Source organism: Aspergillus aculeatus, assembly GCF_001890905.1.
Source record: "Aspergillus aculeatus ATCC 16872 unplaced genomic scaffold ASPACscaffold_2, whole genome shotgun sequence".
Classification (NCBI taxonomy): domain Eukaryota; kingdom Fungi; phylum Ascomycota; class Eurotiomycetes; order Eurotiales; family Aspergillaceae; genus Aspergillus; species Aspergillus aculeatus.
Window position 1 is genome coordinate 1,071,308 of NW_017962977.1, and position 26,897 is coordinate 1,098,204.

Genomic DNA, 26,897 nt, shown 5'->3' on the forward strand with positions numbered 1-26,897 from the left:
AAAACCAAAAGTCGGACCGGCAAATCCAGCCAACTCCTTAATTAATCTCTCTCCACCCTCGAGACCCGAACCGACAGTTTCCGGTTCAACTCCTGCTGTTCCTCGGGTGTCGGGGTCAGGCCCATCGCCCCCTCCACCTGCGGCGTCACCCACAGGCCAATCGCCGCCCATGCCATGGCGCCGACGCCGAAGAGGGCCCGCGTCTTGGGGGAGAGACTTTTGTACGAGCTAGAATGACACACCCAAGTGAGTCTAGAGGTCAGAGAAGTTTTTGGATGGGAGGTAGGTAAGGTAAGGAAACGATGGTGTATGCATTTTCACAAAGGAATGGCACGGTCGTGGTTGTCCCAACGCCGACAAGACGAAAGGTGAGGGTTAGAAAGGTTGCAGAACATACCTCCAGAACGACATTGTGGCGCGGGAATCCCAGTAGGCAAGGAAAATTAGTTAGTAGCTTGGAGAGCAAGCCTGGCGAACGAGCGAGAGCGATTACTGCGCAGCAGTCGAGCAAACCTTCCGTAGATGACAATATACCGTGGATTCAATACGGAGCTTGATTCGAAGTGGGCAGGCAGACGGTAGGTCTGCCCGCGGCGGCAGGAGGACCTTGCCCACTTTGAGATGGGATTGCGCTAGGCTTTATTCGGCTTAGTGTGATTGTATGGTGGTTGTACTCGGTACATTCATGATAGCGACGACGACAGCCTTAACTACCGTATTCGTTGCACTTCGGGATCAATATTTGACTCCTGAGATTTATCGGTATGAAGCCTAGCTTCTGTACTGGATTACTCTGTATGGAGAAGAGGTTGACTGGTTATTTGGGAATGCGTCAACATAATTGGAATGAGTGGAGAGTCCTACCGAAGCAGTGAAACAGCACAGTACATACAGCACTGATGCGGCGCGCGAGGTCTTATTGCTTTGGTGTCTCTGACCGACTCATGCCACCCATGCTTACACAATGTGAACGAGCAGAAACCGAACTGTTCCATTTATCCAGTAGCCTCGCCTACTTTTCCTGGATCCCCAAAAAGAACAAGCCGAAAATGACTAGTAGAGAGATAGAACCTAAGAGAATTCTGTAGGAAAGAGCAATGTGATACGCCGAATACATGTTGAGGAGGAGGAGAGATAATAAAGACCATCACATATACACATATCACGTCGGGAAATCACAGAAAAGATCATTCAATTAGAGCAAGCCAGATAGACAACATGCGATGGGGCGAGTGACAATGCAGCATCACGACAACCAGCGCGGATATCCGTTAGAGAAGTACACAAGGAAACAAAAAAAAAAGAAATATGAAAGCACATAAGAAATGAAGTACAGAGAAAAACGGCTCATGGAATCTCTCTATTTCTTGCCATAGGCACGGTCGACATCAGCCTGGAAGCGGTTGAGGATCTTCTTGCGCTGAAGCTTCTGAGCGGCAGTCATGTAGCCCTGTTCGAATTAGAGAATATTAGTCATACTGCATAAATGTGCAAAAGTGTTTTCGTGTGCTTCTACTTACGTTCTGAGGAGTCCACTCCTCGTCGGAGAGAATGACTCCGTTGATGATCTCAATACCTTTGAGACCGCCGGCCCGGCCAGCAGCCTGGAGCTGCTTGAGGACAATCGACTTCAACTTTTCATTGTGTGCCAGGGTCTCCAGGTTGTCGCCCTCGATACCATTATCCTTGGCGATCTTCTTCAAAGCGGGCTCAAGGGGTACGATGATGGCGACCGGCTTGTCTTGGTCCTGTGCGGCGTAGACACAGATGTTGCCCACCACAGGAGACGACCGGTAGACAGACTCGAGCTTCTCCAAAGCAATGTACTCACCGTTGAGAGTCTTGACCAAGTTCTTCTTGCGGTCAATAATCTTGATGTGACCATATTTGTCGAACTCGCCAATATCGCCTGTCTTGAACCACCTGTCTTCGGTAAATGCTTCCTTCGTCTCGTCCTCGTTCTCCCAATAGCAGCTGCTAACACTGGGTCCGCGGATGTAGATCTCTCCCTGGGGCGGGTTGTTCTTGGCAAAGTAGCCGGCATCGGGGAAGTCCACGAGCTTCATTTCGATCGAACCCGGAATTTCACCCAGAGCGTCCGGGTTCCAGGCCAGAGGATCGTTCAGGGCACCCATTGCCGACGTTTCAGTCAACCCGTAGCCGCTGATCATAGGAGCGATGGCCATGGACAGGAATTTCTGCGTATCTTTCGAGACGGGTCCACCGCCGTTCATCATGATGCGCAAGCGGCCACCGGTCGCCTCCTTGAGCTTGCGGAAAACGACAGCATCGAGAATTCCAGCACCCATGTCCACACCAGGGAAGCCAGCAGTCATGAGGAAGTTCTTGGCGGACATGGCTCCCCAGAACATGCCCCTGACAAGGAGATTGTTCTTGTTCAGGTTGTTGAGAACACCCTTTTTAACCGACTCCCACACCGCGGGCACACCAACCAGAATCGTGGGCTTCAGTTCGCGAATGTCTCCCTTGCAATTACGCATAGAGGTGTCCGAAAGAGTGCGAGGGTTTCCGTAGCCCATAGTACCACCCCAGAATAGGCAGAGGTTCTCGAACATGAATTCGAGGATATGGGCCTGAGGAAGATATGTCAATAGCGAATCAGAGGGTCCAATGTAGGGTCCGACAATCGCGTGAATACCCGCACCTATCCTATGGTCAGTTCTGCGCACATCGGGCAAGAAGCATAGCTAGATTTGCGGACTCACATGCGGAGACGACGTTAGCCTGGGTCAAAGAGACTCCCTTGGGAGGTCCAGTTGAACCAGAAGTGTACATAATACAGCACAGATCCTCGCGACTGGGAGGCACCGGGTCCACGGGGTTCTCCTCGCCTAGCTTGCGCAATTCCTCGATGCTGATAACATTCAGATAATCGAACTCCGACTTGAGCTTGTCCAGGTCTTCCTTCCTAACTTCTTGATCGGTGTTGTAAATGACATGCTTGACTGACTTCACATCCTTGAGGACATGAGCCACCGAAGGGATGAGGCCAGGGTCACAGAAGATGGCGAGACTGGACGTTTGAACCAGGGAGTGCTTCAAGCCTTCCTCGCCCAGGGTGTCATACGCAGTAACAACCGTCAGCGACTGGGATGCGGCACCTGTAACAGGACAATCCAGTCAGCAAGGGATCCATCAACAATAAGACGTCCATGCGCAACGAACCGTGTGACATGGCCAGCCAATGTGCACTGTCAAGACCGCCACAGTTAGCGTTTCCCATCACCCGTATGATATCACCACCAGCACCGTAAAGTTACACGCGTACCTTGTTGCGCCGTAGAGATGGATTTTATCCGGCTTCTCTAAGCCGAGTTTGCGCAAACCACTACCAAGCTCAAGCGCCAACTTCTCGTACTCGTTGAAGGTCAGGAAGGTATAACCGCTCATCTCGAAGTAGGTCCATTCCTTGTCGACCTCCTTTTCCACACCGTCCACGATCTTCTTCACCTTCTTCTTCTCCACATGGGTCTTGACAAGGCGACGGGTGCCGACAGCCTTCGAGTTTCCGTACAGCCTCGCGGAGCGACGGAAGATCTCGTAGGTGGTGCCGGCATCCTCGGCCGGTCGCTCGAGGAGCCCATCTTTCGCGATAGGCAGTCGACGAGGAATGGTCTCTCCTTCGACGGGTTCCACGCCGGGAACCTCCACCGAGAAAGGTGGCTTCTTGTACATGCGCGGTTGGATGCGCAGCTCCTTCAAGTTCGTCATGGCGACGGAGGGTTCAGCACTCGGCGGGTCGGACTGAATAGAGGATCTGTAGACAATAGAGGGAGGTCTCCCTGTCAGCGACGAGGTGGAATTTGGGTTCGATTTGGAGGGTGGTTCATGGAGAGGCAAACGCCATGAAAGAGGGGGAACCAGAGGAAGGCCGCGGATAGCACAAAGTCAAAGGTCGACTTACAGTAAGCAAGTTCCGCTATGGGTCGGTTCCACACCGAGAAAGCTTCAATTCCAAGAAGTTGCCGGTCTAAGGGAGGAAAGGGAGGTAGAGGGGGAAACAAATTCAGATTCAGATTCAGATTCAGAGGTAAGAATGTAAACAAGAGTATGGGGAAGAGGCTGGGAATGGGGAGAAGGAGAGGGACAGAGAATGACTGGGAGATGGGATGAGATGGGGAAGGGAAAAGAGAACAGAAGGGGAAAGAAAGGTCGGGATAGGTGAAGCTAGCTAGCTACCTAGGTAGTAGTTAACGTAGTTAACTTACCGCAGAGGTCTCCCGCGCTGCCAGCCTGGACTGAATCTTGTCCCTCTTACTTAGTCCGGACAGTGCAGAATAATGAAGTCAGTTTATTGTGGCTGGGCGGGAAAATGGTCAAGCCCCCTCCTTCCCTCTTTCCTTGTCCTTATTCGCGGCTACTACTTGGGTATGACGGAACCCGACGGAGCGAGCTGTTGAAATGGGGAATCGGCAAAAGAAAAGACAGAAAATTGGGATTGCCCCCATGGTACGGAGTACCATCATTGTTATCATTTCTGGTCCCTAAGAGAAAACACAAACAACTTTTTTTTATCGCCATGGCTCTCTCTCAGTCATCTACGAGATTTGTTCTGGAACCGAACAAATCATTCGACGCCACGGAAGAGCAAAAGAGAATCAGGAGCTCGGAAAATGCACGAGGTGCTACAACAGTTAGTTAGGTACAGTCGCTAAATTCAACTTTGCAGGGTACACACTGTACAGCAGTACACAGTACATGTCTAGGCAGGATTGAAGGATTGCCGCGGTCCACAAGACTCCAGCAGTCCAGCCAGACTGTCAACAGTTCCAGGATACGAACTATGGAGTCATCCGCATATAACGGCGGATGTTATGACCTACAATGACGCCCCCATCGTCATTAAAGATCTGACAGGAAAGTCATCGAGCAATTTTTACCGACAGGGCCCATCTCATTTACAGAACATGATTGTCGCCCGCCCTTCGCATCTTAAGCTTCAAATCGCAAGTTCTAGCTTGGCACTGATTGTTTGAGGGTCACTCTACTGAGTTTACTCACATGTCACTAGAGACAAAAAATCTCGCGTGGGCCGAAGAATAGAATTCGATCACTGACATGACAGGGAAAAAGCAGCTTTCAGGGGATACTTGTGTAACTGGACGAGCATTAGTGCTGACGCCCACGGCCCGTCGGCTATAATCGACTGTTGGTCACGTAGACTAGAGAAGTTTATGTCATGTCTTTGGCTTAGTTATGCACCGCTTATGTAACTATCCTCCGCAATGTTCCCCCCGCTATCTGCAAAACTTCATCCTTCGGGAGATGCCGAGGAATCACTGATATCAAATGAAAGACGCTCGTGCAGATCGGCTGCTGATTATCGCCAAATCGACAGTGCGATATACTCCCTATCTTCCATCTCTGATTCCTGCTCGAAAAAGCAAAGCTAATTGAGACACGTTCCTCTATAACTAGAGTGGTCCTCCGGTCTTGTCCGTCGCATCGCCGATCTCCGAGCATTCCAGCCATTGGCGCAATTCATACTCTAGCCCACCATTCTGTACCTCCGATTGTTTGGTAGGAATAAAACCCTTGAAACAATGGAACAGATCACCAGTTTCCTGTCGCTACTTGGAGAAGAGGTAGAAGATGCCGAAGAGGGTATGTCCCGAATAATCCCATCTGCTTCGATCTCAGCCAGTATATGCGTGCCGTATGCAACATAGAAGAAGAAGAAGAAGAAGAAACAACCTTTATAGATTACCAACGCTGCAGTCATACCATGTGAAGAGGGGAGAGGCCGAGGGAGACCCAAATTTCTATACATCCGCATGCACATAGCCAATCTAGCCAGTCCCCTTGCCATCTACCTCATCGCCAGCTCTATTAGAACCTGATTGATTGATCCAACCGACTATGCACTACAGAAGCCTTCTACCTTTTCGCACAAGACATCCCATCCTCCAACTTAGGCTTCGTCGACTCGCGCGCCACGACCGTCGACCTCACAATCAATAACCAGGACTACACCATCCATCAATCGCCCACGTTACTCTCCTCGACCCGTGCAGGGGGCACAACAGGCGCAGGTTCGTCCACCACATGCCTTCATGCATATCTATACCTATACCCTTCATGCTGACATGGGTTCTTCTTCAAGTCCTCTGGAAAATCACCCCGCTCTTCTCCGAATGGCTATCCTCCGCGACCAACCCCCTCTGGACCCGATCACTCCTCTCCGCCGCCTCCACCGTCGTCGAACTCGGCTGCGGCATCTCCGGGTTGAATGCCCTCACCCTCGCGCCCAAGGTCCACCACTACATCGCGACAGACCAGGAATACGTCCACCGGCTCTTCCGTCAAAACATCGAGACCAACCACCAGCCCTCGACCTCAACCAGATCCTCCAAGTCTCGTAAACAGCAGCAACAGCAGCAACAACAACAAACCAAACGCAGCAAACCCAAACAGCAACAGCAACAACCACATGCCACACAACAATCAACATCCTCACCAAACATCACCTTCACCTCCCTGGATTGGGAAACCGACGTCGCAGGTTCGCTGAAGGCCAGCGTCGGATTGGAGAACCCTGACCTTGGTTCCGACGACGAGGAACAAGGAATCGATCGAGGCTTCGATCTCCTGGTATCCTGCGACTGTATCTACAACGATGCGCTCGTGGCGCCGTTCGTGCGCACGTGCGCCGATATCTGTCGGCTGAGGCCGGTATATACCACAAATAATTATGGGGCGAGGAGCCGAACGCCGACGATCTGCCTCATCGCGCAGCAGCAGCGGTCGCCGGAGGTGTTTGAGGCTTGGTTGCAGGAGACGTTGAAGGTGTTTCGCGTCTGGCGGGTCGGTGATGATGTGCTTGGGGAGGCGTTGAAGTCCGGGACGGGGTATTTGGTGCATCTTCTGCTTCTCAGGTGATTGAGATTTAGTGGGGGAGCTGGGGGATAAAGGATGTAGTCGGTCGGTCGAGTTAAGATGAGGTTGGGAGATGCAAATGGCGAGTTTCCTGCGTGTCCTGCTTCTTCCGAGTTGATTCATCTTTCGACCGATCTATCATGACTGAATCGCGTGTATATGTGTCAAAGTCTGCGTGACGCGGCATTGGAATCAAGTAATTCATATCCAATGATAATTCGTTTGGGATGATCACATTGAAAAATCGATATCAGGAAAGCACGAACGCAGTCACCGTGCGCTATGGAATGGAACATCCGTTTGCTCGTCGAGGTGTTGCTCAACAATTTGAAGCTATTCATAAGCATCCATTATGTGCACGTGATTGGAATACGAAAGACAAGAAGGTAAGCTCAGATCGATTGAGACCCTCGGGGCCAGCCATATGAGGTAAGACATTATTACATTAAGTAAGAAACAACATGCAGAAGGCCACCCACATATACAAAGGAGGGAAAGGGTATGTGACGCAGAACCCTCACGGCAGCAACCACCACCGGAAACATGCTCAAAACTATGATGCAAGGCAATGATGCGGAACATCTTGCGTCTTCAAATACCGCAATGCAACGATGATTAGTAAAATTATAAGACTGCTATTACTGTGTATCGGCCGTTTCTTTGGGGTCAGTGTTCTCTTTCTCATGCTCACGTGGACGAGGAAACTCGGCCTCGTCCTTGAAGGGGCGTTTATGGTCCGGGGAGGTTTGCATGGGAATCTCCATCGGACGAGGGGGATTCGTATCTAACCGCTGCTCGCGGGGGTTGCTCTCTGGGTCGCGGTCGATGATGGATGAGATGGATTGTTTCGTCGAGCCGTTGAGGCGGGCTTGTAACTGGTGTTGATCTGGAACCGGGGGCATCATCATTACTGGAGGTGCAGGCAACGTCCTATCTGTGGACTCGGTCTTCACTGGGATATCATGGCTTTCCTCCTCATCCGACGCAGAAGAATACTCAATGTCTTGCTGGTATCCTTCATGGTCTGTGGGGCCGGACTCAAGCCGGCTCTCTTCCGTGGACGCGCGGTTGACATTTGCCACTGGAGGAAGAGGGGCGTTGGGGTCATAAACCAGCCCGCATACTTCCAATGCCCGGGATTGACTGCCCAGGCTGCGGTCCTTGTGTTTCTTCGTCAAATGGCACATGAATCCATGGAGAGTCACAAAATCGGCCTTCCCACAGCCGGATACCGGGCAAGTCAAATACACCAGACTACCGTCTGAGGGACGCTTCCAGAGAGCCCTGCCAGAGGGATCATGCGCGGCGGGGCGCCCATGTCGCTCTCCCCAGGCTTCGACATTCTTAATAGTATACTTCTGCTTTCGTCTGATCGAGGTAGCGCCGGTGGGATCATGGTGAATGTGCTGAGGTGCAGGTGGAGGTGGAGGAACGTGGGGTGCAGGTGCTTGTGTCGGCGGTGGAGGGATGGGACGAGGCTCCGGGGGGCTTTGTTGCTTGAAAAATGCAAGGGTAGTGGCTGCATTGGTCTCCGATAACCGACGAGGCGGCGTTGGTCGAAGCGGCGGAGAGTCCATCCCAGCGTTATACCCGAGGCCCATGGATTCTCTTTTCAGGCGCTTTCGTTGCCTACGCAGTTCCTATTCCGTAGGCACATGCGAAATCATGTCAGATGGTGTTGTTTTGGAAGAATAATAAGACACAATTTTCACTTCTTTCTGCTGTTGTTCTTAACCATACCTCTTCTTCTGCTTCGGCATTCTCAGTCAACCTACGAAAGTCCTCGTCCTCTCGCTTGCGCATGGCGAGAAGATGGCTACGAGCCGCCATACGAGCCGCTTCTTCATGCTCCAATTGTCTCAGGCGAGCTTCAATCTGGTCAATATGCGGATGATGAGCGGGCGGTGCTGGAGCGGAAACCGGAGCTGGCGGGCCTGGTTCCTGCATAGGAGGAGGCGGTGGTGGTGGAAAAGGACGAAATTGGTGGTGACCGTGCATCAAATGCTCCGGGGGAATTGCTTGGCCCGGATTCATTGCGATTGGGTGGAAACGTGGGAGGCTCATAGTATTAACATGATGACCGAGTCCGCCGTTGATCCCATTCTCGTGCACTGGTGCCACGGGAGGCGCTGCAACTGTCATGGTGGAGGACTGGATGCTCAGTCAGACGATTAGTTATTTGCAATTACTCGTTGCTGGCATGCACATGCAAAAGTTTGCTGGGAAGTTTGATGCAGCCGCGAAAGAGATACACGCTTCGGTGAACGCAAACGACAGCTGACACGATTTCCGAAGTATATCCAAGGAGGGTTATCTCATTGAAGAATGGGGAATACGTGACTCAGGAAGGAGGACGACAAGGGAGGTGTAAGAGGGATCAGAGGGAGGGGGGTGTGGGGGCAAGAGGAAAGGAGGGTAAGTAGGATTGAAGTAGATGTGAGATACCAGTCGCACGGCGGATGATATGATGAAACTCAATGAGGGCAAGGGAAGCAGGGTGTCAAGGACTGACTCTACTTACTCTCTTTTACACTTGCAGCAATGATCAAAGCAATGTCAAAAGGCAGTAGAGTAAGTGTACAGTAAGTACTTGAGTACTACTGTACCAACCAAGAACAGAAAGGAAAAAACAAATTGCTAGCGTGATGCAGCTTGCCCGTTTTTCTCTCCAATTTTTTTTCCTTTCCACCTTCTGGGAAATTTCCCGTGAATTTTCCTCAGTGGGCTGTTTCGTTGTCACCCACTAGAGTTACAAGACGATGCAAGTGGCAACGGTCAAGCAAGGGGAGTCGATGGTTTGGGAAAATCCAAGAGGAAGAACACGACCAAGAGTTGTCAACAATAGATCGAGGATGGAAAGGGTCCTAAGTTCTAACAAAGATGGAGATTGAACGAAAGTTCAAGCTCAGACAACCTTGATTGAAAAGAAAACAACAAGCGCAAGAATAGAAGAGGATACAGAGTTGGAGAAATATTAATCAAAAGTAATATTAACAATAATAAATTAAACCAGTCAGCTGGGACAGCTCTAGTCAGGACGCTAGTAGCTCATAAAACTAGTCAAGAGTAGTCCGTGGTGACTAGACTAGACTAGAGCTGTGAACAAAAAAGCCAGTTTGATTTTACGGTCAGTTGGAAACAAACAAGTCCATGGATGAAGTCTGGGACTCTGGGACCTGCAACAGCACTAGTGAGGTCCCATGTCAGATCTAGTAATAATTGACAATATTGGCCATAGTTCTCCGCGTGATTTAGGACAAAAATGCACAACCCTTAAACTTCATTGGCATAACAGCAACACAGAGTTCGGAGAATTTAACATTTTGAAGAGACAGACTGGAGCTGTCAGGCGTGAAGTCTCTCTTCTGGAGATGACAGAGGCATTGGAAGAGGGAGAGGAGAATTGGAACTTCATGGAAAATTGCCCTAAGACGCAATTGTCAAATCAGCCAAATGATTACACCTCCCCTTCTTCTTGGTGCCAAAATCCTTCAGTGCCAAAACTCATTATGTGTTGTATTAGCCTGGACCCCCCTCTTCCCCCCCCTCTCTCCGAGCTGAGAAGCCCACTACTGTCACACTAGTGACCAACACAAATCGACCCAGGATTCTATGGATGTATTCCGTAAAATCTTCTTATTCATCATCCACTTCCCTCTCCAAATCTAATCTTGGATCTGAGATGTATTCACCTTGATTGCTTAGCGTAAAGCAGACAAGCAGCACAAAGGAAAAAGAAAATAGATGAGGAAGAATCAGGAGCAAAGACCAGGGTTGATATGTGCCATGCCACAACAACTAGGGCACTCCGGGTGAAGTACCAAAAAACCACACAAGGTAGAATCGTAGAATGGGACCAAAAATTCAGGTACGCCCACGGCAAAAGGGCTGCACTCTTTTTGGTTGAAGTGGTCCCTCACTGGGCAGGCTCCGGGTGCTTTCGCCTCGGTAAGTTGCTGATGAATCACCAAGGCATTTTTAACACTTGCAAAGAGCTTCAGCATGTAAAACAAGTTGTCGTAATGCTAATTCTGAAAATAATAATAAAAACAATTAATATGTGGTACATCCAAAGTTTCCAAATTCTCTTTCTATCGCTTCAGTAGTGCTACCTTGGTTTTTATTTTTAGCCCTGAGGCTGGCAGCCAATGAGGCCCAGCTGATCTACTAATTATTCTTGTAACGCAAGTTTTGAGAAGACAGGTAGAATATCGTGGAAGTTTAATGTCTGACACATGGCCAAACGCGATGGTAGTTGGAATACTCTATCGATTGCGACAGTAACCCGTCATCAACAATTCCGCCCGTTCGTTCCCGCAGCATACTCCGTAGGGATGGCATTAGAATCTGAAGACTGAAGAAAAAAACGGCGCCACGGGGAATCGACAGACAGGCCGTCCACCCAAAAGTGGGCGGTACCTTTTCCTTCCAGTGTTAAAGGAGAAAAGTGGATGTACTACGATTGTGCTGATGAGGGTAAGTAATAATGAGGGCACCAAGTGGGGAATGACCCAAACCTCAACTGGAATATTCCTGGAACAGGTACATTAGCAGACTGATCGACAAATGATGAAGGAGAAAATTTGCAGCCAGACGTAGAGGCCTCAATCTAAGGAAATAGACTTGCTCCAAGTGGCTCTGAAATTAGGCTGGACGTGAGGAGTGCCCTTTTTGTCTAAGCCAGAGCCAGGGTAAAGAACGGGGCGCGCAACAGACGATCCAGACTTCTGTTGGGTCGGTAACAGTCGGATAAGGACTGTCTGTTAGTAACAGGCTTCTGTCTTCATGAAGCACTGTGTGGCCCGAGCTGAATCATCAACAAATCGCTCTCATATTGTCACTGAGACTTTAGTCTTAGACTCTTAGATCGCAACAACCTTCAATTGTTCTTCTCAACAATACTCAGAACATCGTGTACGTGTCCAAAGCCCACTCTAAAAATCAAGTCTACTTTCCCAGTCGGCCAGCCAATGTATCGACTGCAGTTGTGTACAGCGTTGATTTGTCCTCTCTGCGGCACCACCACTGCAAGTCTCCCAGTGGAGATTGGCTGCATCATTGAAGGCTGTCTGTATGCTGCCGATAAGGACAGAAAGTACTGTACACACAGACATACATACAGTACAACACTACAGGTTCCCGTCCCCCGTCCCCCGTCCCCCGTCCCCCATCCATCATTCTACATATTTCAACCATTCAACTTCTTTGATTTAACTGATCATGATGTGTGGTGTGCTTGTTGACTATCATCGCACAAGCTGATAGGAGGAGACAGTCGTCTTGGACGCTTAACCGCCCTTCATATATGTCTCCTTTACCCCATACTCAACAAGCTAATGCCCGTCCTTGTCCAAGGATGATGTTCTGGCCTGCCGGTTTAGACCATTGAACTATGTTAAATAATCTGGATCGATAAGTCCAAAAAGGCACTGTCAATCCTGCATATCCCGCTCCACTAGTGATGGAGCAATGAGTTTACTTCCACCCTCTTTGTCGTCTATCCTTGATTGATGGAATTCTCCACAGAAAAGGATCTTGTCTTCCTTCCCCACCACCGGTTCCCCCCCTCCTCCCTCCTCCCTCCTCCCTCCTCCTCTCCATCCCATCTCAACCTTCCAGCGCAATCATATATTACTCACTTCTAGGCCAGAGACAGCCACCGTCAGCCGTGCTTGGATGCAACCGATGCATGTCAACAACAATAACAATAACCACAAAACCCCTCTGTAGATTCGTGGCAATGTGTCATTTAGAACCCCAGTGCTGTACAACTCTCTACCCTTGTTTACTTTCGGAACACAGAAATTAGGTAGTCTTCATCATTGCGAGATTTCCAGTCCAATCAATGAAGTTTAGTCTGCATGTAAGGACTGCTACCCACTACATAGTCTCATCCTCCTCCAGCCTCTTCCGCCTACAGCCTGTTATACTGCATAGTAGTGCAGACGGATGCAATCCCACCTCAGTCTGAACTCTCTGTCCACAAAAGTCATGGACATCAATCCCGTCGTCGACAAACACATCAGCGCATTTCACCAAAGTGAGGCTGCAAGCAGAACAGAACATAAGCGCTACGACTGGAGGATCACGCCTTTCCGCCAAGGGCACAGTCAACTAATGGGATTCGACTAAGGTACTGTAAGTCAACGTTCTTCTCTCATCCTTCCATCATCAAACGAGAAAGGCCTTTCAAAAGTTACAACCACCAACGAATGAACATCTGATTTTCTTGTTTGGTTATGTTCTTATGCAAGTCAGCGCATTGATCTATTTTGCGGGTGCCCATCCGCCATCTAATCAGTGTAGTGTAGTAGTGTAGTGTAGTCCCCGAGCTTTCCAATCCCTGGCGCCAGACAGTCAGTCAGTAGTCCTTTTCCTCCCTCTCCCAGATACTAGTCATCAGCAAATTGTCTCTGGGCTGGTAGTGAACACAACTGTTGATAATGGTGAGATGGAGAAAGGAAGTATCAGAAACTTTCCCTTTCTTTTGTTAATGCCGTCCTCGTAGCGAACATACTTAAAGGAGTTCTTGGGTAGTCGGCCTTATGACAACCCGGGACGTACACTAACTTATCGAGAGGTTAGACTAGCCTTCAGCATCTCTAGCATGAGGCGTTCGGGCCGTCTCAGTCTGCGGAACCAATTAATCACAACGGGCTGGTCCATCTTGAAAGGGGCGTTGAAGCCGATGCGGTAAGAGTGTAAGTAACCTAGTCAGTTCCATCATTGCTGGGCCTAGCACCGGAGATTGTACTACGCACTTCGTAGTAGCCCCTAATCACACGCTGCTCAAAGAATTGGGAACAGATTACCGTGATAGTCTGTCGGTAAAGATGGAGGGTCAGCATACCGTAGGTGGGACTGGCTGCTTTGTGGACACGCGCCGCAGTCGGCGGCCCACAAACGATTCTGAACGATTCCAGAATGTCTACCACACAAAGGATAGTTTCTCAGAGAATATTTTCTGTCGAGCAAAGACTACAACACTCTTCACAAGTTCAAGCATGCACACTGGTTTAATCGAGAGGAGAATTTCTTCTTCTATTGTCACATGTTCCCACACCACATACTTTTCTTTTGTGGTCCCCCAGCCATAATGTCATTAAGTTACAAAAAATGTAGACACTCCATGCATCCGACCTAACGGATTGCCCTCCGTCAAATACAAACGCTGATCCGTCCCGAGAAGTGCGAAGAGGAGTTTAGGAAAGGGGATAAGAGAACAACAAGTAGATAGCAAAGTGGAAAAAAAGGGAGAAAAGGTAAAAAGCAGAACACCCATACACCGAACAAGATCAATCAAAGCTATCGGTATGTGTACATATCATGCATGAAAACAAAAGTGTAGAGGGAGAACCTCTAGGGAATACTGAGAAAGAGATAGTACAAGAATATCCCACATCAAGAGACGGGATTTTCAGTCAGGGTAGAACATTTAGGCCTTGTTCTCACCCTCGGGCTTCTGCTGCTGCTGCTCAGCCTGGGCCTTGTGCATCTTGTCGAAGAGGGTCAAGCTAGCGTTCTGGAGCTCGTCGGTCTTCTGCTTGAACTCCTCGGCAGTGGCGGTACCCTCACCGGACTGGTTCTGGGCGATGAACTCGCGGAGAGAGGCAATCTTCTCGCGGATCTGCTCGGCCTCGGCCTTGTCGAGACGGTCCTCGAACTCCTTGAGGGCCTTCTCAGTGTCGTTCACAACGCTGTCGGCACGGTTGGCAGCCTCGATGGCAGACTTGCGCTCCTTGTCCTGAGCACCGTACTTCTCAGCATCCTCAACCATGGACTGGATCTCAGAGTCGGAGAGACCGGAGCCGGAGGCGATGGTGATAGACTGGTCCTTGCCAGTGGACTTGTCCTTGGCAGCGACGTGAACAATGGAGTCGGCGTCGATGTCGAAGGTGACCTCAATCTGAGGAACACCACGGTGGGCAGGGGGGATACCGACGAGCTGGAAGTTACCGAGGAGCTTGTTGTCCTTAACAAGCTCACGCTCACCCTGGAAGACCTTGATCTCGACAGCAGTCTGGAAATCAGCGGCAGTGGAGAAAGTCTGGGACTTCTTGGTGGGGATGGTGGTGTTGCGGTTGATCAGACGAGTGAAGACACCACCAAGGGTCTCGATACCGAGGGACAGGGGGGTGACGTCGAGGAGGAGAACGTCAGTGACCTCACCAGCGAGGACAGCACCCTGGATGGCAGCACCAATGGCAACAGCCTCGTCAGGGTTGACGGACTTGGCAGGCTCACGGCCGAACATGGACTTGACGGACTCGGTGACCTTGGGCATACGGGTCATACCACCGACAAGGATGATGTCCTGGATCTCGCTGGACTGGAGGTTGGCATCCTTGAGAGCCTTGCGGACGGGCTCGATGGTGCGGCTGATGAGAGGGTCAACCAGAGATTCGAGCTGGGAGCGGGTCATCTTCAGGTTAATGTGCTTGGCACCGCTGGCATCAGCAGTGATGAAAGGAAGGTTGATCTCGGTCTGGAGGGAAGAGGAAAGTTCGATCTTGGCCTTCTCAGCAGCCTCACGGATACGCTGAATAGCCATACGATCACCGGAGAGATCGAGACCAGAGTCCTTCTTGAACTGCTGGACGATGTGGCGGACAAGGGAGATATCGAAATCCTCACCACCGAGGTGGGTATCACCGTTGGTGGACTTAACCTCGAAGACACCCTTCTGGATCTCCAGAACGGAGATATCGAAGGTACCACCACCGAGATCGTAGACGGCGACAACACGGTCAGCCTCCTTCTCAAGACCGTAGGCAAGGGCGGCGGCAGTAGGCTCATTAACGACACGGAGAACGTTAAGGCCAGCAATCTGACCAGCATCCTTGGTGGCCTGGCGCTGAGAGTCGTTGAAGTAGGCAGGAACAGTAACGACAGCGTTCTTAACGGGCTTGCTGAGGTAGTTCTCGGCGGTCTCCTTCATCTTGTTGAGGACGAAACCACCGATCTGGGAAGGAGAGTACTTCTGGTCGCGAGCCTGAACCCAGGCGTCACCGTTGGTGTGCTGGACGATCTTGTAGGGGACCTCCTTGATATCACGCTGGACCTCAGCATCGGTAAACTTGCGGCCGATGAGACGCTTGGTGGCGAAGAGAGTGTTCTCGGGGTTGACAACGGCCTGACGCTTGGCGGCGATACCAACCAAGCGCTCACCATCCTGGGCGAAGGCGACAACGGAAGGAGTGGTTCTGGCACCTATGAAATGAGTCAGACGCGGGTTACTTCAGGTTGTATTGCGTTTCCAACTCCAGTCTTGAGTGTAGTTGGCGGCAACCGGCAAATAAAATTCTTCACATACCTTCGGCGTTCTCAATGATCTTGGGGGTCTTGCCCTCCATGACAGCAACAGCGGAGTTGGTGGTACCTATTCAAGCACGTGAGCTTCGAGCCTTAAATTGTAGGTGTGTTCAATATTTCTCGACATACCCAAGTCAATACCGATGACCTGACCCTTCACCTTCTCCTCACCTCCCTCCGTGGAGTTCCATCTCCGGATAGAAGCACCGGGAACTCTGAAGGCAGGGGCACGAGTGAAAGCAGTGCGCGGGAGCTGCGAAGAATGAACAATGTTAGTTTTCGTTGCACATATTATGTTGAGCGAGAATGAAAAGGAAACCTACCGCGCGAGAGATGCGAGAGGACAGCATTGTGAATGTGATTAAAAGAAAGAGATAATACAGGTATTAAGGGAAAGGGAAATATAGAGGCACTCCAGTCGATTCAATCGAGAGGAGAGGAGGATGAATAGAGGTATAAGGATATAGGTAGGATGAGGTGAGAAGGGAGAGGTAGGATGAAGGAGACAAGTTTTTTGCACTGATTCCGGGGAGGAAGAAAGTAAAAGAAGGGAGACGGCAGGCGTCGTAAAAATCGTCCCGGAGAGCTTCGGCCCGTCGTCGAACTTGGTAGAATCACGGCAACGCAGCTAATGGTCCAATGACATCTCAGATCTGCTTCTGACCGCTCTGGACCGTAGCCGGACCTGTGAGTCGAGTTCGAGAAGCTACGAGTAAAGGAACGATCAATAGTGGTTGTTAGTGGCGAATTTTCTGCCTCTGCAAACCTCAATAGAGACTTGGGTACAATACCTACTACGCCGACGTAGACTATTAACTACGTATTGACCTTTTCTACCAAGCTCAGTGTCGCAGAACAAAATTCAGGACTTGAGGTGCATGTACCTCCGGCCGGCAGTACCCGTCCTCCAAGTCAGAAAGCTCCGATGAGCGGCCGCCACTAAATCAGCCTCTGCATATTAACGATATCCATCTGTAGGGTATTCCTCGCCATTTGCACAAGCCTGGTAAGTATGTCGTCTGACTGAAAGTGCGTTGCTCTTTCTTTGAGACTCCTTACGATACTCCCTCTTCTGATAATGATTAACCATTAACTTTCTTTCGAGAAGACGGCATACCACTAAATGTATATTTTGAGAGGCATGCAAGAAATCAATGAGTCAGAGTACAGTACAACTACTGTAGTGGAAACACTTCGAGTTAGGTTATTTCGGAGACAATGGTTTTTCAGAAACGTTCTCCACCCTTTCTCTATCCCCACTAGAATATTTGACTGCCTATTCCTCTATTGTAAATCAGCTGGTATCTCCCTGGTCAAAATCCTTTTGCTATCAGTAGATACTTTCTAGACTGAGTTCCACCTGAGTTTGTTATAGTGCATTTTTCTGCCCATTGTGCTGTACCGTACAGTGCAGTATGAAATTGCAGCCCAGAAAACCAAAGTCAATACCTGATGTCACACCTGGCACAATAATTTTTAGGCATTTTTCAGAACACTAAGTTCGCTTGCAGTTCGAGTTTTTGGGAAAAAGCTTCTCGAAAAGTGATGGTCCTGCCCCGAATGCCTAACAGATGAAATGAATATTTTACCAGTTTGAATAATCCATCGCCACCATACCAGGGCTACTTGAGGGCACGGAGTCCGGCTCAGTATACTATCTCCACGTTGAAGTAGAAATTTGGATACAAGTCAGTTTATTGATACACAGCCTACCTATTGTGGACTCAACATGTACAAAAAGAATACATATGGGAGCCGAGGTTTATACCTGAAGTGATTTTTCACACAGGAAGATCACGCGAGAGGTAAGGCTCTGAAAGTAAGATGCAGGCTGCCGCGTGCATAAGGCTTAGTTGAAAGACTAACTAAGTTATCTGGTGAGACTGTTTCAACACGGTGACAATGCTGGGTTGCCGGATCTTTAGACGAGCTGATCGATCCAACCCCGGGTGCGTCCAGCCCTGGAGGCGGGTTCGAGGCTTCAATCGAGCAAGACTCGACCGCATTCGCCGCTGAAGTTCCCCGGATTGGGAGCGGATAAGTCTTACGTCATCCGTCCGCACCCGCCATCACCCTCCGATTTCGTTCCCAGGCGAGATGGCGAGCGAGGTGAACCGCCGCAGGTGAATAAGAGTTGAGTTGAGTGTGGTAGGTGAAGGTAGTCGTGATGGTTATTCCGCCCCCCATCTCTTAACTCAGATCAGCTCCAGCTCCAGATCCTAATGTTCTGGGCTCAGTATCCACTCTCCATCGCACCACCAACACTAGTCTTGGTTCCCAACCTTCCTCAGATCTACCAACCGTTCTTTTTTCCGCCGCTACTCTCACTACACCCTCCGTATCTTCCCTCTCTGCGTTGTCCGTCATTGCCGCAACAGCGGTGTTCCTCCTCCTAGTGTAGCTGGACTTCCGACCATGCCACCTTAAGGACCGGCTTTACCTTCACCATGACAACGGATTCGCTTTCGTAAGTTGATTCTCACTCTATTCTTTCCTCAAAAGTACCAACACACGGGTGACTAACACTTTACCGCATGGGTAGGTTTCATCCAACCGAGTCACTAGTCCTCTCAACCAAGCGCCGCTTCTTCCCGTTCAAGATCCCAAATTTGTTTGTGCTTCAAGCTCAAAACCGATAGAGCTGAATTAAGCTGATGGCCGTATAGCCACCAACAACTTCGCAACTATATAAGCACCGCCGATCCGGATCGGATTTACGTCGTCGCCCATAAGTTCGTTTACGCCATTCATATCTCAACACAAAAGCGGGAAACAATCGGCGTAATACCTTTTGATCCAAAATGTATGGCTGCAGGTCACGGCTGGGTTGCCGTTGGGGGATCGGACAACGGCGAATGTGCCTTCATCAGGCTACCTGATTACAGCGCATGTACCCAGGGCAGTACCCCGGCTGGCCAGACAGCCGATGTAGATAGTGCTCTTCCGATTGGGTTCGAGCCCTCAGCAAGGATCCCGTCGCCTAGGAACAATGGTGATGCGACAAGGCCAGCTCGGGACACTGGCGGGAGGCAAGTGCCGGAAATGCAGCTGCATACATTTGGAGGCAGCATTGTGAACTCGGTCACCATCCATCGCCTTCCTGGTGGTGAAAAGGATTTATCACATGAAGATGTGGCAATTCTCAGGTATCATCGGATCCAACAGTTGCTCTCTCAGTGATGTGCTGATGATTTGACAGTAACAACGATAAAACTGTCACCGTGTACGCTCTGGCCAGGTCCAAGGTTCTGAAAGTTCTCCATCATCCGGCCTGTATGAATTATGCGATCATATCTCCTGACTCAAATCTCCTTGCCGCTGTTGGTGATGAAACTCGCGCATACTTCTATGAGATTAGCCGCGACCTTGATTCGATTGTTACAACAGAAACTGGCGACAAGCTCTGTGGATGGAATTGGGACCTTATCCGCTGCATAGAGATGGATATTGGCACGCGATTTGATGATGGCTGCTGTTTCACTATCGCCTTCTCCCAGTTTAGCCGGTTGTGTGCAATTGGTTCCCAGTCTGGGGTCATTACCATCTTCGATGTGAGAACAGTTCGAGATATCACGCATGAGCCGCACGGCAAAAACACGATCATCTGCCATTTCAATTCATCTACATCATGCTGCAACGGTGGTGCTGTGCGCTGCATAGCATTTGCGCCAGAGCCCTGGGATCTTCTAGTCTGGCTTGAAGACAAGGGTCGGGCTGGTGTAGCAGATGTACGCCAGGCCTTCGTTCGTCGTCAGATTATTCAACTAGATATGAATGAACCCGGGACCGAGGAGGTTTTTACAGAACCAATCATCGATGATTCTGATTCTGAACTCGAGGTTGATGGAGCGCAACGCGAGATGTTAGATTCAGTCGAGGGATTCCCAAACGACCAAGGAGAAGGTTTCGGGAACCCGTTGCTGAGTGAGACTTTTTTGCAGAACCTCACAGAAAGAGAAAGGCTGATCGTAGAACATTTGAACACAGCGCGTTGGACATCCAGGCCTGGTGATGGGCGGACAGAACGACGAGCTAGAGCTTACCCTCACCCACCCACTGGGCCTCGTCAACAGGTTCAAGGTTCCACAGATGGTGCCAATCGAGCCTCTCGCCCTACGTCACCTCTGCGCCCCGGCGAAACGCTTGGCGATTTGTTGCGAGAGGAATACTCTGCCCGAGCAGAGGCACAAGAGCGCAGGCAAAGTGCAAGACGCTCTGCCACGAATATACCAACGTATAATCATACCGAGACCAGTAATCGTTCACTAGAGACGGGTCCGTCGAATATGGATCCGCAGCCCAGCATTACACTCAGCTGGACTGCGTCCCCGTCAGAGCTGTACTCTGCCATTTCAGGAGATCCGTCACATATCGCAGATCCAAGCTCGCACGATCCCGATAGTTCTGGTAGCGATATCGGCTCTGTCAATCGGCCTGGTGGGACGATAGCCCGCCCATCTGCACATTTTGACTATTCATCCACTGCAGAATTATTATCCCGATATCGAGCCCATGACCATTCTAGCTCAGGCCGTAGCCGGCTTGAGAGGCAGGACGGTGTAGCCGATGCTCGCCATGATTCATCACGTCTCTCAACGACCGACTTTAGAGCAAGTGTTGCTGCAGAGCGGCTTCGACGGCAGCGACACAATTTGAATGAAGCACGCAATCGAAGCAATCAACAAGACAGGCGGTACCTCGACCAGCTGGTGGCAGCTGAACAAAATCGCCATCCCCGGTGGGTTCGCAATGTTTTGAATGGGCTTCCGGATCGAAGCACGGGGCTCAGACATCGAGACCAAGAACCCGGCGGTACGGCCGGCATTGGCTGGGGTGCAGATGGCAGAACATTGTAGGTGCTATGTTTCATGAAAAATATGATTTGACTAACTCGGGCAGGTACATTGCAACCGTGGATGGCATTTTTGAGTTTCTAGTCAACATGACCGATCGGAAAACGTTTCCTGTTATCAATTACAGGTAAACGAGGAGGTTATGTCTTTCCAAGCCGCCATCGGGCTATTGGTTTCATCATAGTATCCTATCTCACATAGCGTGTGGGAAGCAACACAACTGCGCTTGGGACTCATGCTATTTAAGGTGCACTTTTGCCCCCTGGCTGCTTTGACTTCCGAGCCTCCCAATCATACTTCGTGACATTTCTAATGGTGAGAAACAGAATGGCTTAGGAATAACTCTGACAGCAGGATTCAAGATTGGCAGGCATATACTTTTCTCCCCTTCTCTTTACTCTCACTGCCTCCTTTACCTCGTCTGTGCTTCCATGCGCTCCAGCTGCGTCTTGGTCCCAGGAACATCAATTCTGTATTATTGAGCCCACGTATTTCCTTGCGTCTGTTTTTGGTGGTGCTCTGGATACCACTTATCGCAACTTTCCATGTATAAAGGATGATAATAATTTTGCATTTGGAAAGGATTTGAAGTTGTATGCAAAATGTTGTCCAGGTTAATGCCCCACTCGTAGTTAACTCAGATGGTGGGGGTGTATGCATTATACAGACGTTACTCTTGAATCCTAGCCTAAGCAAACTACTCGAAGAAATCATTGATCTTAAGTTATATACAACCGTATACCCTTCCTCTGTCTGCGTAGATCGGACAAGGTGAGGAGTGGGCGGCAGGAAGGCTGAAGGGGCCCAGTCCGGTCAGTCCAGTCCGCCCAGTCCCCACACGACGTCAGACCCGAACGGAGCTGGTTGGGTTTGTCCAAACTCCAAACTTCCATTCAATTTCCTGCCGCCGCCGCCAAACACCCGCCAGCGAATAATGAATGATTTCATTAATAGCCTTCATCTCAAATCACAATCCACGTGTTCTGCTTCCGCTCCTGTGAATGCTCGCTTGACTGGCTGGCGTTTCCTAGGCCGCACGATTCAATAATTTGTGTTTGGTTGCTTCACCCATTGGCCTCTTCGCATACACAGCGCCCCCGCAAACACTCTTCCGGCGCCTGGTGTCCAGTTCGCTGCCGGAGCTGGTTTGACCTAGACGTCTCATTCTTGCTATAGTTATCATGGCTGCAGCTGCAAGCTTATCAGATGCTCTGGCTCAACTGAGTCTGAGCTCAAAAGAGCTAAGCGGATCGGCTTTCGATGCCCGCGTGGCCGACGAGGAAAATGGCATCTACAGAGAGGCCAAACCGCGACAGAGGAATCATCAGAATGCCGCCGATCTTAAGGAAGAATTGGAACAAGAGTTCCTGAATCCATCGGCCCGTTTTGGCTCGGAATGGCTGAATCACCTTCAAAAGTCTGTCTGATAATTCCGTTTATCCATCTGCACGTCCCATTCTCCTAGGTTTACCCAAGAGATGTACCATACCTGAATATTTCCCCAGACTCTCTTCAGCTTATGTGTTGCTTTGGATGGCTAGTATTGGCACTAACGTCTTGCAGGAGGTGGGATGTGTCCACGGACTATGGAGATTTGTTCGACATTGCGGGAACTCAATCACGAACCGTCGTTCGGTTCGATCGTGATGGCCTCGAAGGCCGTGTCACTGGCTACCATGAGGTCACTATTCCTGCTACCAGTGCGAATGCAAAGAACTCGACGTCCCTCCTTCGTCGACCCGCTGGCCGTGCGGATTTTGTCAGAGGTGCAGCAGGGTTCTTTCCATTTGCTCCAGGCGGGCTCGAAGGCGTCGAGGCGATTGCTGAGATGGAATCGGATCCTCAAGTGGCAGAGTATTCCAGATCCAGTGGCAAGCAGTCCGGACTGGACCGAATCATCAGTTTTGGTACCGAGGGCGGGCTCTTAGAGGTTGCCCCTGGGTTTTCTCGTGGAATGAAATTTGATGAAGCAAATTCCAAGGAAGCTGCTCAAGGGGATGAAGAGGTGGAACATGCTTTGCAGCAAGAAGAGACCGAGCTTCGCGTCGAGCAGGATGAAACGGCTTCCGATGCTGGGGGCGTCAAAATCGACGATGAGGCTGAGCTAAGTGACGAGGAGGATATTGACTCATTGCTACCAGTTGAATTTCCAGCATTGGAACCCCACGCTCCACTTCTTGCAGGTGTACAACAAAGGAAGAGCGGAAGGGAATGGGCTCATGTTGTTGATGTCAACAAAGATATCCCGAATTTCCGTGAGCTCGTGCCAGATATGGCCCGTGAATGGCCTTTCGAATTAGACACCTTCCAGAAAGAGGCCGTCTACCATCTGGAGAACGGTGACTCTGTTTTTGTTGCTGCACATACTTCGGCTGGCAAGACAGTCGTGGCCGAATATGCTATTGCCTTGGCCTCCAAACACATGACCAAAGCCATCTACACTTCGCCCATCAAAGCTCTGAGTAATCAGAAGTTCAGAGATTTCAGGACCACCTTCGATGATGTAGGTATCCTGACGGGCGATGTCCAGATAAATCCTGAAGCAAGCTGCCTTATCATGACTACCGAGATTCTACGGAGTATGCTTTACCGCGGAGCGGATCTTATCAGGGATGTGGAGTTCGTGATTTTTGACGAAGTCCATTATGTCAATGACCTTGAGAGAGGTGTCGTTTGGGAAGAAGTCATCATCATGCTCCCGGAGCACGTTACCCTGATCTTGCTGTCTGCTACCGTTCCTAACACTTATGAATTTGCATCCTGGGTCGGTCGCACAAAGAAGAAAGACATCTACGTCATTTCCACCCCTAAGAGACCAGTTCCTCTTGAACACTATCTCTGGGCTGGGAAGGGGATGTATAAAGTTGTCGATTCCAACAAGCGTTTCCTTGAAAATGGCTGGAAGGAAGCAGATGAAATCATTTCTGGCAGGGATAAGATCAAAGCCCAGAAGGCAGCTGAGGCCCAAGCCCAGTCACAGGCAAGCCGTGGCGCGCCGCAGGGTAGAGGGCGCGGACAAGCTCCTGGCAGAGGTGGTGCTCGAGGCACCTCGCAGCGCGGGGGCGCCCCTCGTGGTAGAGGACAATCAGCTAACAGGGGAACCGGAAACATTGCCCGCACAGGACGCGGTGGTGGAAGGACTACAGCTGCGCAGGACAAAACTATCTGGGTGCAACTCGTTCAGCATCTGCGGAAGGAGAACCTGCTCCCTGGTTGCATCTTCGTCTTCTCGAAGAAGCGATGCGAACAGAATGCTGATTCGCTATCTAATCAAGACTTTACGACCGCTGCTGAAAAGAGCTTGATTCACATGTTCATTGAAAAGTCTCTTACCAGACTCAAACCAGAGGACCGGACCCTCCCGCAAATTCTCAGACTTCGAGACTTGCTCAGCCGGGGTATTGCCGTACATCACGGCGGTCTCCTACCCATCATGAAGGAGATAGTTGAGATTCTTTTTGCCAAGTCACTGGTCAAAGTACTGTTTGCCACGGAGACATTTGCTATGGGCCTGAATTTACCTACTCGTACAGTAGTCTTTTCCGGCTTCCGCAAGCATGATGGTAAAGGTTTCCGGGATCTTCTCCCCGGAGAGTACACCCAGATGGCCGGACGTGCTGGTAGAAGAGGTCTTGACACAGTCGGCTATGTGATCATCGTGAACCCTGGAAGAGATGAGGCACCGCCAGCTGGAGCTCTGAGACGGATGATCTTGGGCGATCCGACTAAGCTACGATCTCAATTCAGGCTCACGTATAACATGATATTGAATCTTTTGCGTGTAGAAGCTCTGAAGATCGAAGAGATGATCAAGCGAAGCTTCAGTGAGAATGCCACCCAGGCCCTTCTTCCAGAGCATGAGAAGCAGGTCCAGCTCTCCGAGGCCAGCTTAGCGAAGATCAAACGCGAACCTTGCGACATCTGTGATATCGACCTCGCGGCCTGTCATGACGCAGCCATTGAGTATGAGAAGCTGACTAGTGAACTTCATGTTGGATTGCTTTCCTCGCCGGTTGGAAAGCGCTTGTTCATGCCGAAGCGGCTGATTGTGTACAGAAAGGCAAGTGCAGAGACTTATTCCCACATCTTAACGGGACTGACCGATCTTAAAGGACGGATTCCGTACGGCGGGTATCATTGTTCGGGAGGGCATCGGAGGAGGCGCTACGCCCACCATACAGGTTCTGGAGATCGGAAGAATCGGCAGCAGGCGTCATCCCAGCGACATTCTTCCATTCCTTGCTGAGTTCCGGCATCGGTTCCAGCCTTTACCCACCCGTGCCGCAGATATGACCCTTAAGAACTCTAAGATACCATTGACGGATCTTGAATGTATTACGAACACAATGATCAAGTTGGGTGGCCCGATATGGTACCTGAACATCAAAAAAGGTTCGCGCTCTTGATCTATTTTCGCAAATTCAGACTAACATCACAACTTACCAGAGGCAATGAAGTTCGCGGACAAGGAGCTTGTGAAATTTTGTGCTTCGTGGACACAACCAGCCTGGGATGAAATGGACTGGACCAGAATTAAGGAGCTGCAGGTTAGGGATATACTAGAAAAGCGTCAGCAACAAGCGACGATCGCCCAGTCATGCCGATGCCTGCAGTGTCCAAACTTCTTGAAACACGTAAGGGCCTTCTCTTGAATTCAGAATGTACAGCAATATACTGACATTCAACAGTTTGAAATGCAACACGATGAGTGGCAGGTCAAGGAGAATATCTCGCAGTTGAAGCAGCTCATGTCCGACCAGAACCTCGCGCTGCTCCCTGATTACGAGCAACGCATCCAGGTTCTGAAGGATCTAGGCTTCGTAGATGAGCAGGCGCGAGTGCAGCTCAAAGGCAAGGTGGCATGTGAGGTAGGTTGCCCGAGGCATTCATGGCCGTCTTTAGGTATAGTGCTAACAAGGATCTCAGATCCACTCATCGGATGAGCTGGTCTTGACAGAGCTGATTCTTGAGAATGTCCTGGCGGAATACGAACCCGAAGAAATTGTCGCTCTACTGTCTGCTTTCGTCTTCCAGGAAAAGACCGAGAATGTTCCCACATTGACACCGCGTCTTGAGAAAGGGAAGGAGGCGATTGTTAAGATCTCAGACAGGGTCAACGACATTCAAATCCAACACCAGGTCATTCAGACCAGTGAGGACAGCAATGACTTTGCTAGTCAGCCGCGGTTTGGGCTATCGGAAGTCGTCTACGAATGGGCGAAGGGCATGTCGTTCAACCGCATCACCGATCTCACTGACGTGATGGAAGGCACTATTGTGCGGACTATCACTCGTCTGGATGAGACCTGTCGGGAGGTAAAGAATGCAGCCAAACTGGTGGGAGACCCCAACCTCTATGCCAAAATGCAACAGGCACAGGAATTGATCAAGAGAGATGTTATCTTTGCCGCGTCTCTGTACATGTGAGATGTAACCGGGGAGGGTGAACCACATGCCCGTGGAGAAGGCGACTGTCTACTTTTCGAACCCTTGATGTTTGACATAGCGGTTCAATGGTTTATTAGGAATGAAACGAGTGAGCAAAGTACTAGAGTAAATAAGACCTTTTCGGTAGATCAAACCAAGACAGGGATACCCAACCATCTCTCTTTCGAACCATATGTATTTAATACTCCAGACTCAGCCAAGGGTACCGATTTTTTTTTTACAGTTTATCTCTGCCCCAAAATTCAGGAGCAAAATTCTCTTACCGCGCGTGGCGTCGAGGCCTCTGATTAGCTGCCATAGGCGCGGGGCGGGCACCGCTTATTGAAAAACCACGAGAGAAAACCAAACCAAACCCAACAAACCCAAAGACACTTTTGCAATCTGCAC

General features: G+C 50.2%; 7 protein-coding genes across 7 annotated transcripts; 3 read left to right on the forward strand and 4 right to left on the reverse strand.

Moving 5' to 3' along the window:
* Positions 1-41: 41 nt before the first annotated feature.
* On the reverse strand, positions 42-411 carry ASPACDRAFT_39280 (uncharacterized protein; the record flags this gene model as incomplete). The annotated part of the gene is made up of 2 exons (XM_020200570.1): positions 42-228; positions 398-411. The coding sequence occupies 2 exons, from the start codon at positions 409-411 to the stop codon at positions 42-44; spliced, it is 201 nt and encodes a 66-aa protein (XP_020060000.1).
* Positions 412-1,101: 690 nt separating this feature from the next.
* On the reverse strand, positions 1,102-4,085 carry faa4 (long-chain fatty acid-CoA ligase FAA1). The gene is made up of 6 exons (XM_020204381.1): positions 3,926-4,085; positions 3,290-3,778; positions 3,187-3,212; positions 2,727-3,122; positions 1,521-2,665; positions 1,102-1,450 (listed from the first exon to the last, which is right to left on the reverse strand). The coding sequence occupies exons 2-6, from the start codon at positions 3,730-3,732 to the stop codon at positions 1,361-1,363; spliced, it is 2,100 nt and encodes a 699-aa protein (XP_020060001.1). The 5' UTR covers positions 3,733-3,778; positions 3,926-4,085; the 3' UTR covers positions 1,102-1,360.
* A 1,059-nt stretch (positions 4,086-5,144) lies between these two features.
* On the forward strand, positions 5,145-7,165 carry ASPACDRAFT_111556 (S-adenosylmethionine-dependent methyltransferase). The gene is made up of 3 exons (XM_020195569.1): positions 5,145-5,625; positions 5,892-6,053; positions 6,125-7,165. The coding sequence occupies exons 1-3, from the start codon at positions 5,565-5,567 to the stop codon at positions 6,898-6,900; spliced, it is 999 nt and encodes a 332-aa protein (XP_020060002.1). The 5' UTR covers positions 5,145-5,564; the 3' UTR covers positions 6,901-7,165.
* A 370-nt stretch (positions 7,166-7,535) lies between these two features.
* ASPACDRAFT_16060 (uncharacterized protein) lies at positions 7,536-9,039 on the reverse strand (the record flags this gene model as incomplete). Its single annotated transcript, XM_020197158.2, has 2 exons — positions 7,536-8,537; positions 8,638-9,039. The coding sequence occupies 2 exons, from the start codon at positions 9,037-9,039 to the stop codon at positions 7,536-7,538; spliced, it is 1,404 nt and encodes a 467-aa protein (XP_020060003.1).
* A 4,858-nt stretch (positions 9,040-13,897) lies between these two features.
* ASPACDRAFT_75195 (Hsp70 family protein) lies at positions 13,898-16,724 on the reverse strand. Its single transcript, XM_020204382.1, has 4 exons — positions 16,533-16,724; positions 16,339-16,462; positions 16,211-16,276; positions 13,898-16,107 (listed from the first exon to the last, which is right to left on the reverse strand). The coding sequence occupies exons 1-4, from the start codon at positions 16,557-16,559 to the stop codon at positions 14,333-14,335; spliced, it is 1,992 nt and encodes a 663-aa protein (XP_020060004.1). The 5' UTR covers positions 16,560-16,724; the 3' UTR covers positions 13,898-14,332.
* A 1,932-nt stretch (positions 16,725-18,656) lies between these two features.
* On the forward strand, positions 18,657-21,065 carry ASPACDRAFT_49765 (uncharacterized protein; the record flags this gene model as incomplete). The annotated part of the gene is made up of 4 exons (XM_020202285.1): positions 18,657-18,676; positions 18,752-18,820; positions 18,876-19,355; positions 19,409-21,065. The coding sequence occupies 4 exons, from the start codon at positions 18,657-18,659 to the stop codon at positions 21,063-21,065; spliced, it is 2,226 nt and encodes a 741-aa protein (XP_020060005.1).
* An 893-nt stretch (positions 21,066-21,958) lies between these two features.
* Positions 21,959-26,712, forward strand: ASPACDRAFT_111566 (SKI complex RNA helicase subunit SKI2). Its single transcript, XM_020195570.1, has 6 exons — positions 21,959-22,479; positions 22,626-25,122; positions 25,175-25,454; positions 25,509-25,696; positions 25,751-25,930; positions 25,989-26,712. The coding sequence occupies exons 1-6, from the start codon at positions 22,244-22,246 to the stop codon at positions 26,487-26,489; spliced, it is 3,882 nt and encodes a 1,293-aa protein (XP_020060006.1). The 5' UTR covers positions 21,959-22,243; the 3' UTR covers positions 26,490-26,712.
* Positions 26,713-26,897: the final 185 nt, after the last annotated feature.

Bases quoted from the DNA above. Each gene is read 5' to 3' on its own strand.
- faa4 (XM_020204381.1), bottom strand. From the start codon at position 3,732: ATGACGAACTTGAAGGAGCTGCGCATCCAACCGCGCATGTACAAGAAG. The intron at 3,123-3,186 runs GTTCGTTGCGCA...GTCCTGTTACAG, and splicing joins TTGGCTGGCCATGTCACACG to GTGCCGCATCCCAGTCGCTG. The intron at 2,666-2,726 runs GTGAGTCCGCAA...ACCATAGGATAG, and splicing joins GGCTAACGTCGTCTCCGCAT to GTGCGGGTATTCACGCGATT.
- ASPACDRAFT_111556 (XM_020195569.1), top strand. From the start codon at position 5,565: ATGGAACAGATCACCAGTTTCCTGTCGCTACTTGGAGAAGAGGTAGAA. The intron at 5,626-5,891 runs GTATGTCCCGAA...TATGCACTACAG, and splicing joins GGTAGAAGATGCCGAAGAGG to AAGCCTTCTACCTTTTCGCA. The intron at 6,054-6,124 runs GTTCGTCCACCA...TTCTTCTTCAAG, and splicing joins AGGGGGCACAACAGGCGCAG to TCCTCTGGAAAATCACCCCG.
- ASPACDRAFT_75195 (XM_020204382.1), bottom strand. From the start codon at position 16,559: ATGCTGTCCTCTCGCATCTCTCGCGCG. The intron at 16,463-16,532 runs GTAGGTTTCCTT...CATTCTTCGCAG, and splicing joins CCTCTCGCATCTCTCGCGCG to CTCCCGCGCACTGCTTTCAC. The intron at 16,108-16,210 runs GTATGTGAAGAA...CTCATTTCATAG, and splicing joins GATCATTGAGAACGCCGAAG to GTGCCAGAACCACTCCTTCC.
- ASPACDRAFT_111566 (XM_020195570.1), top strand. From the start codon at position 22,244: ATGGCTGCAGCTGCAAGCTTATCAGATGCTCTGGCTCAACTGAGTCTG. The intron at 25,455-25,508 runs GTTCGCGCTCTT...ACAACTTACCAG, and splicing joins GTACCTGAACATCAAAAAAG to AGGCAATGAAGTTCGCGGAC. The intron at 25,697-25,750 runs GTAAGGGCCTTC...GACATTCAACAG, and splicing joins GTCCAAACTTCTTGAAACAC to TTTGAAATGCAACACGATGA.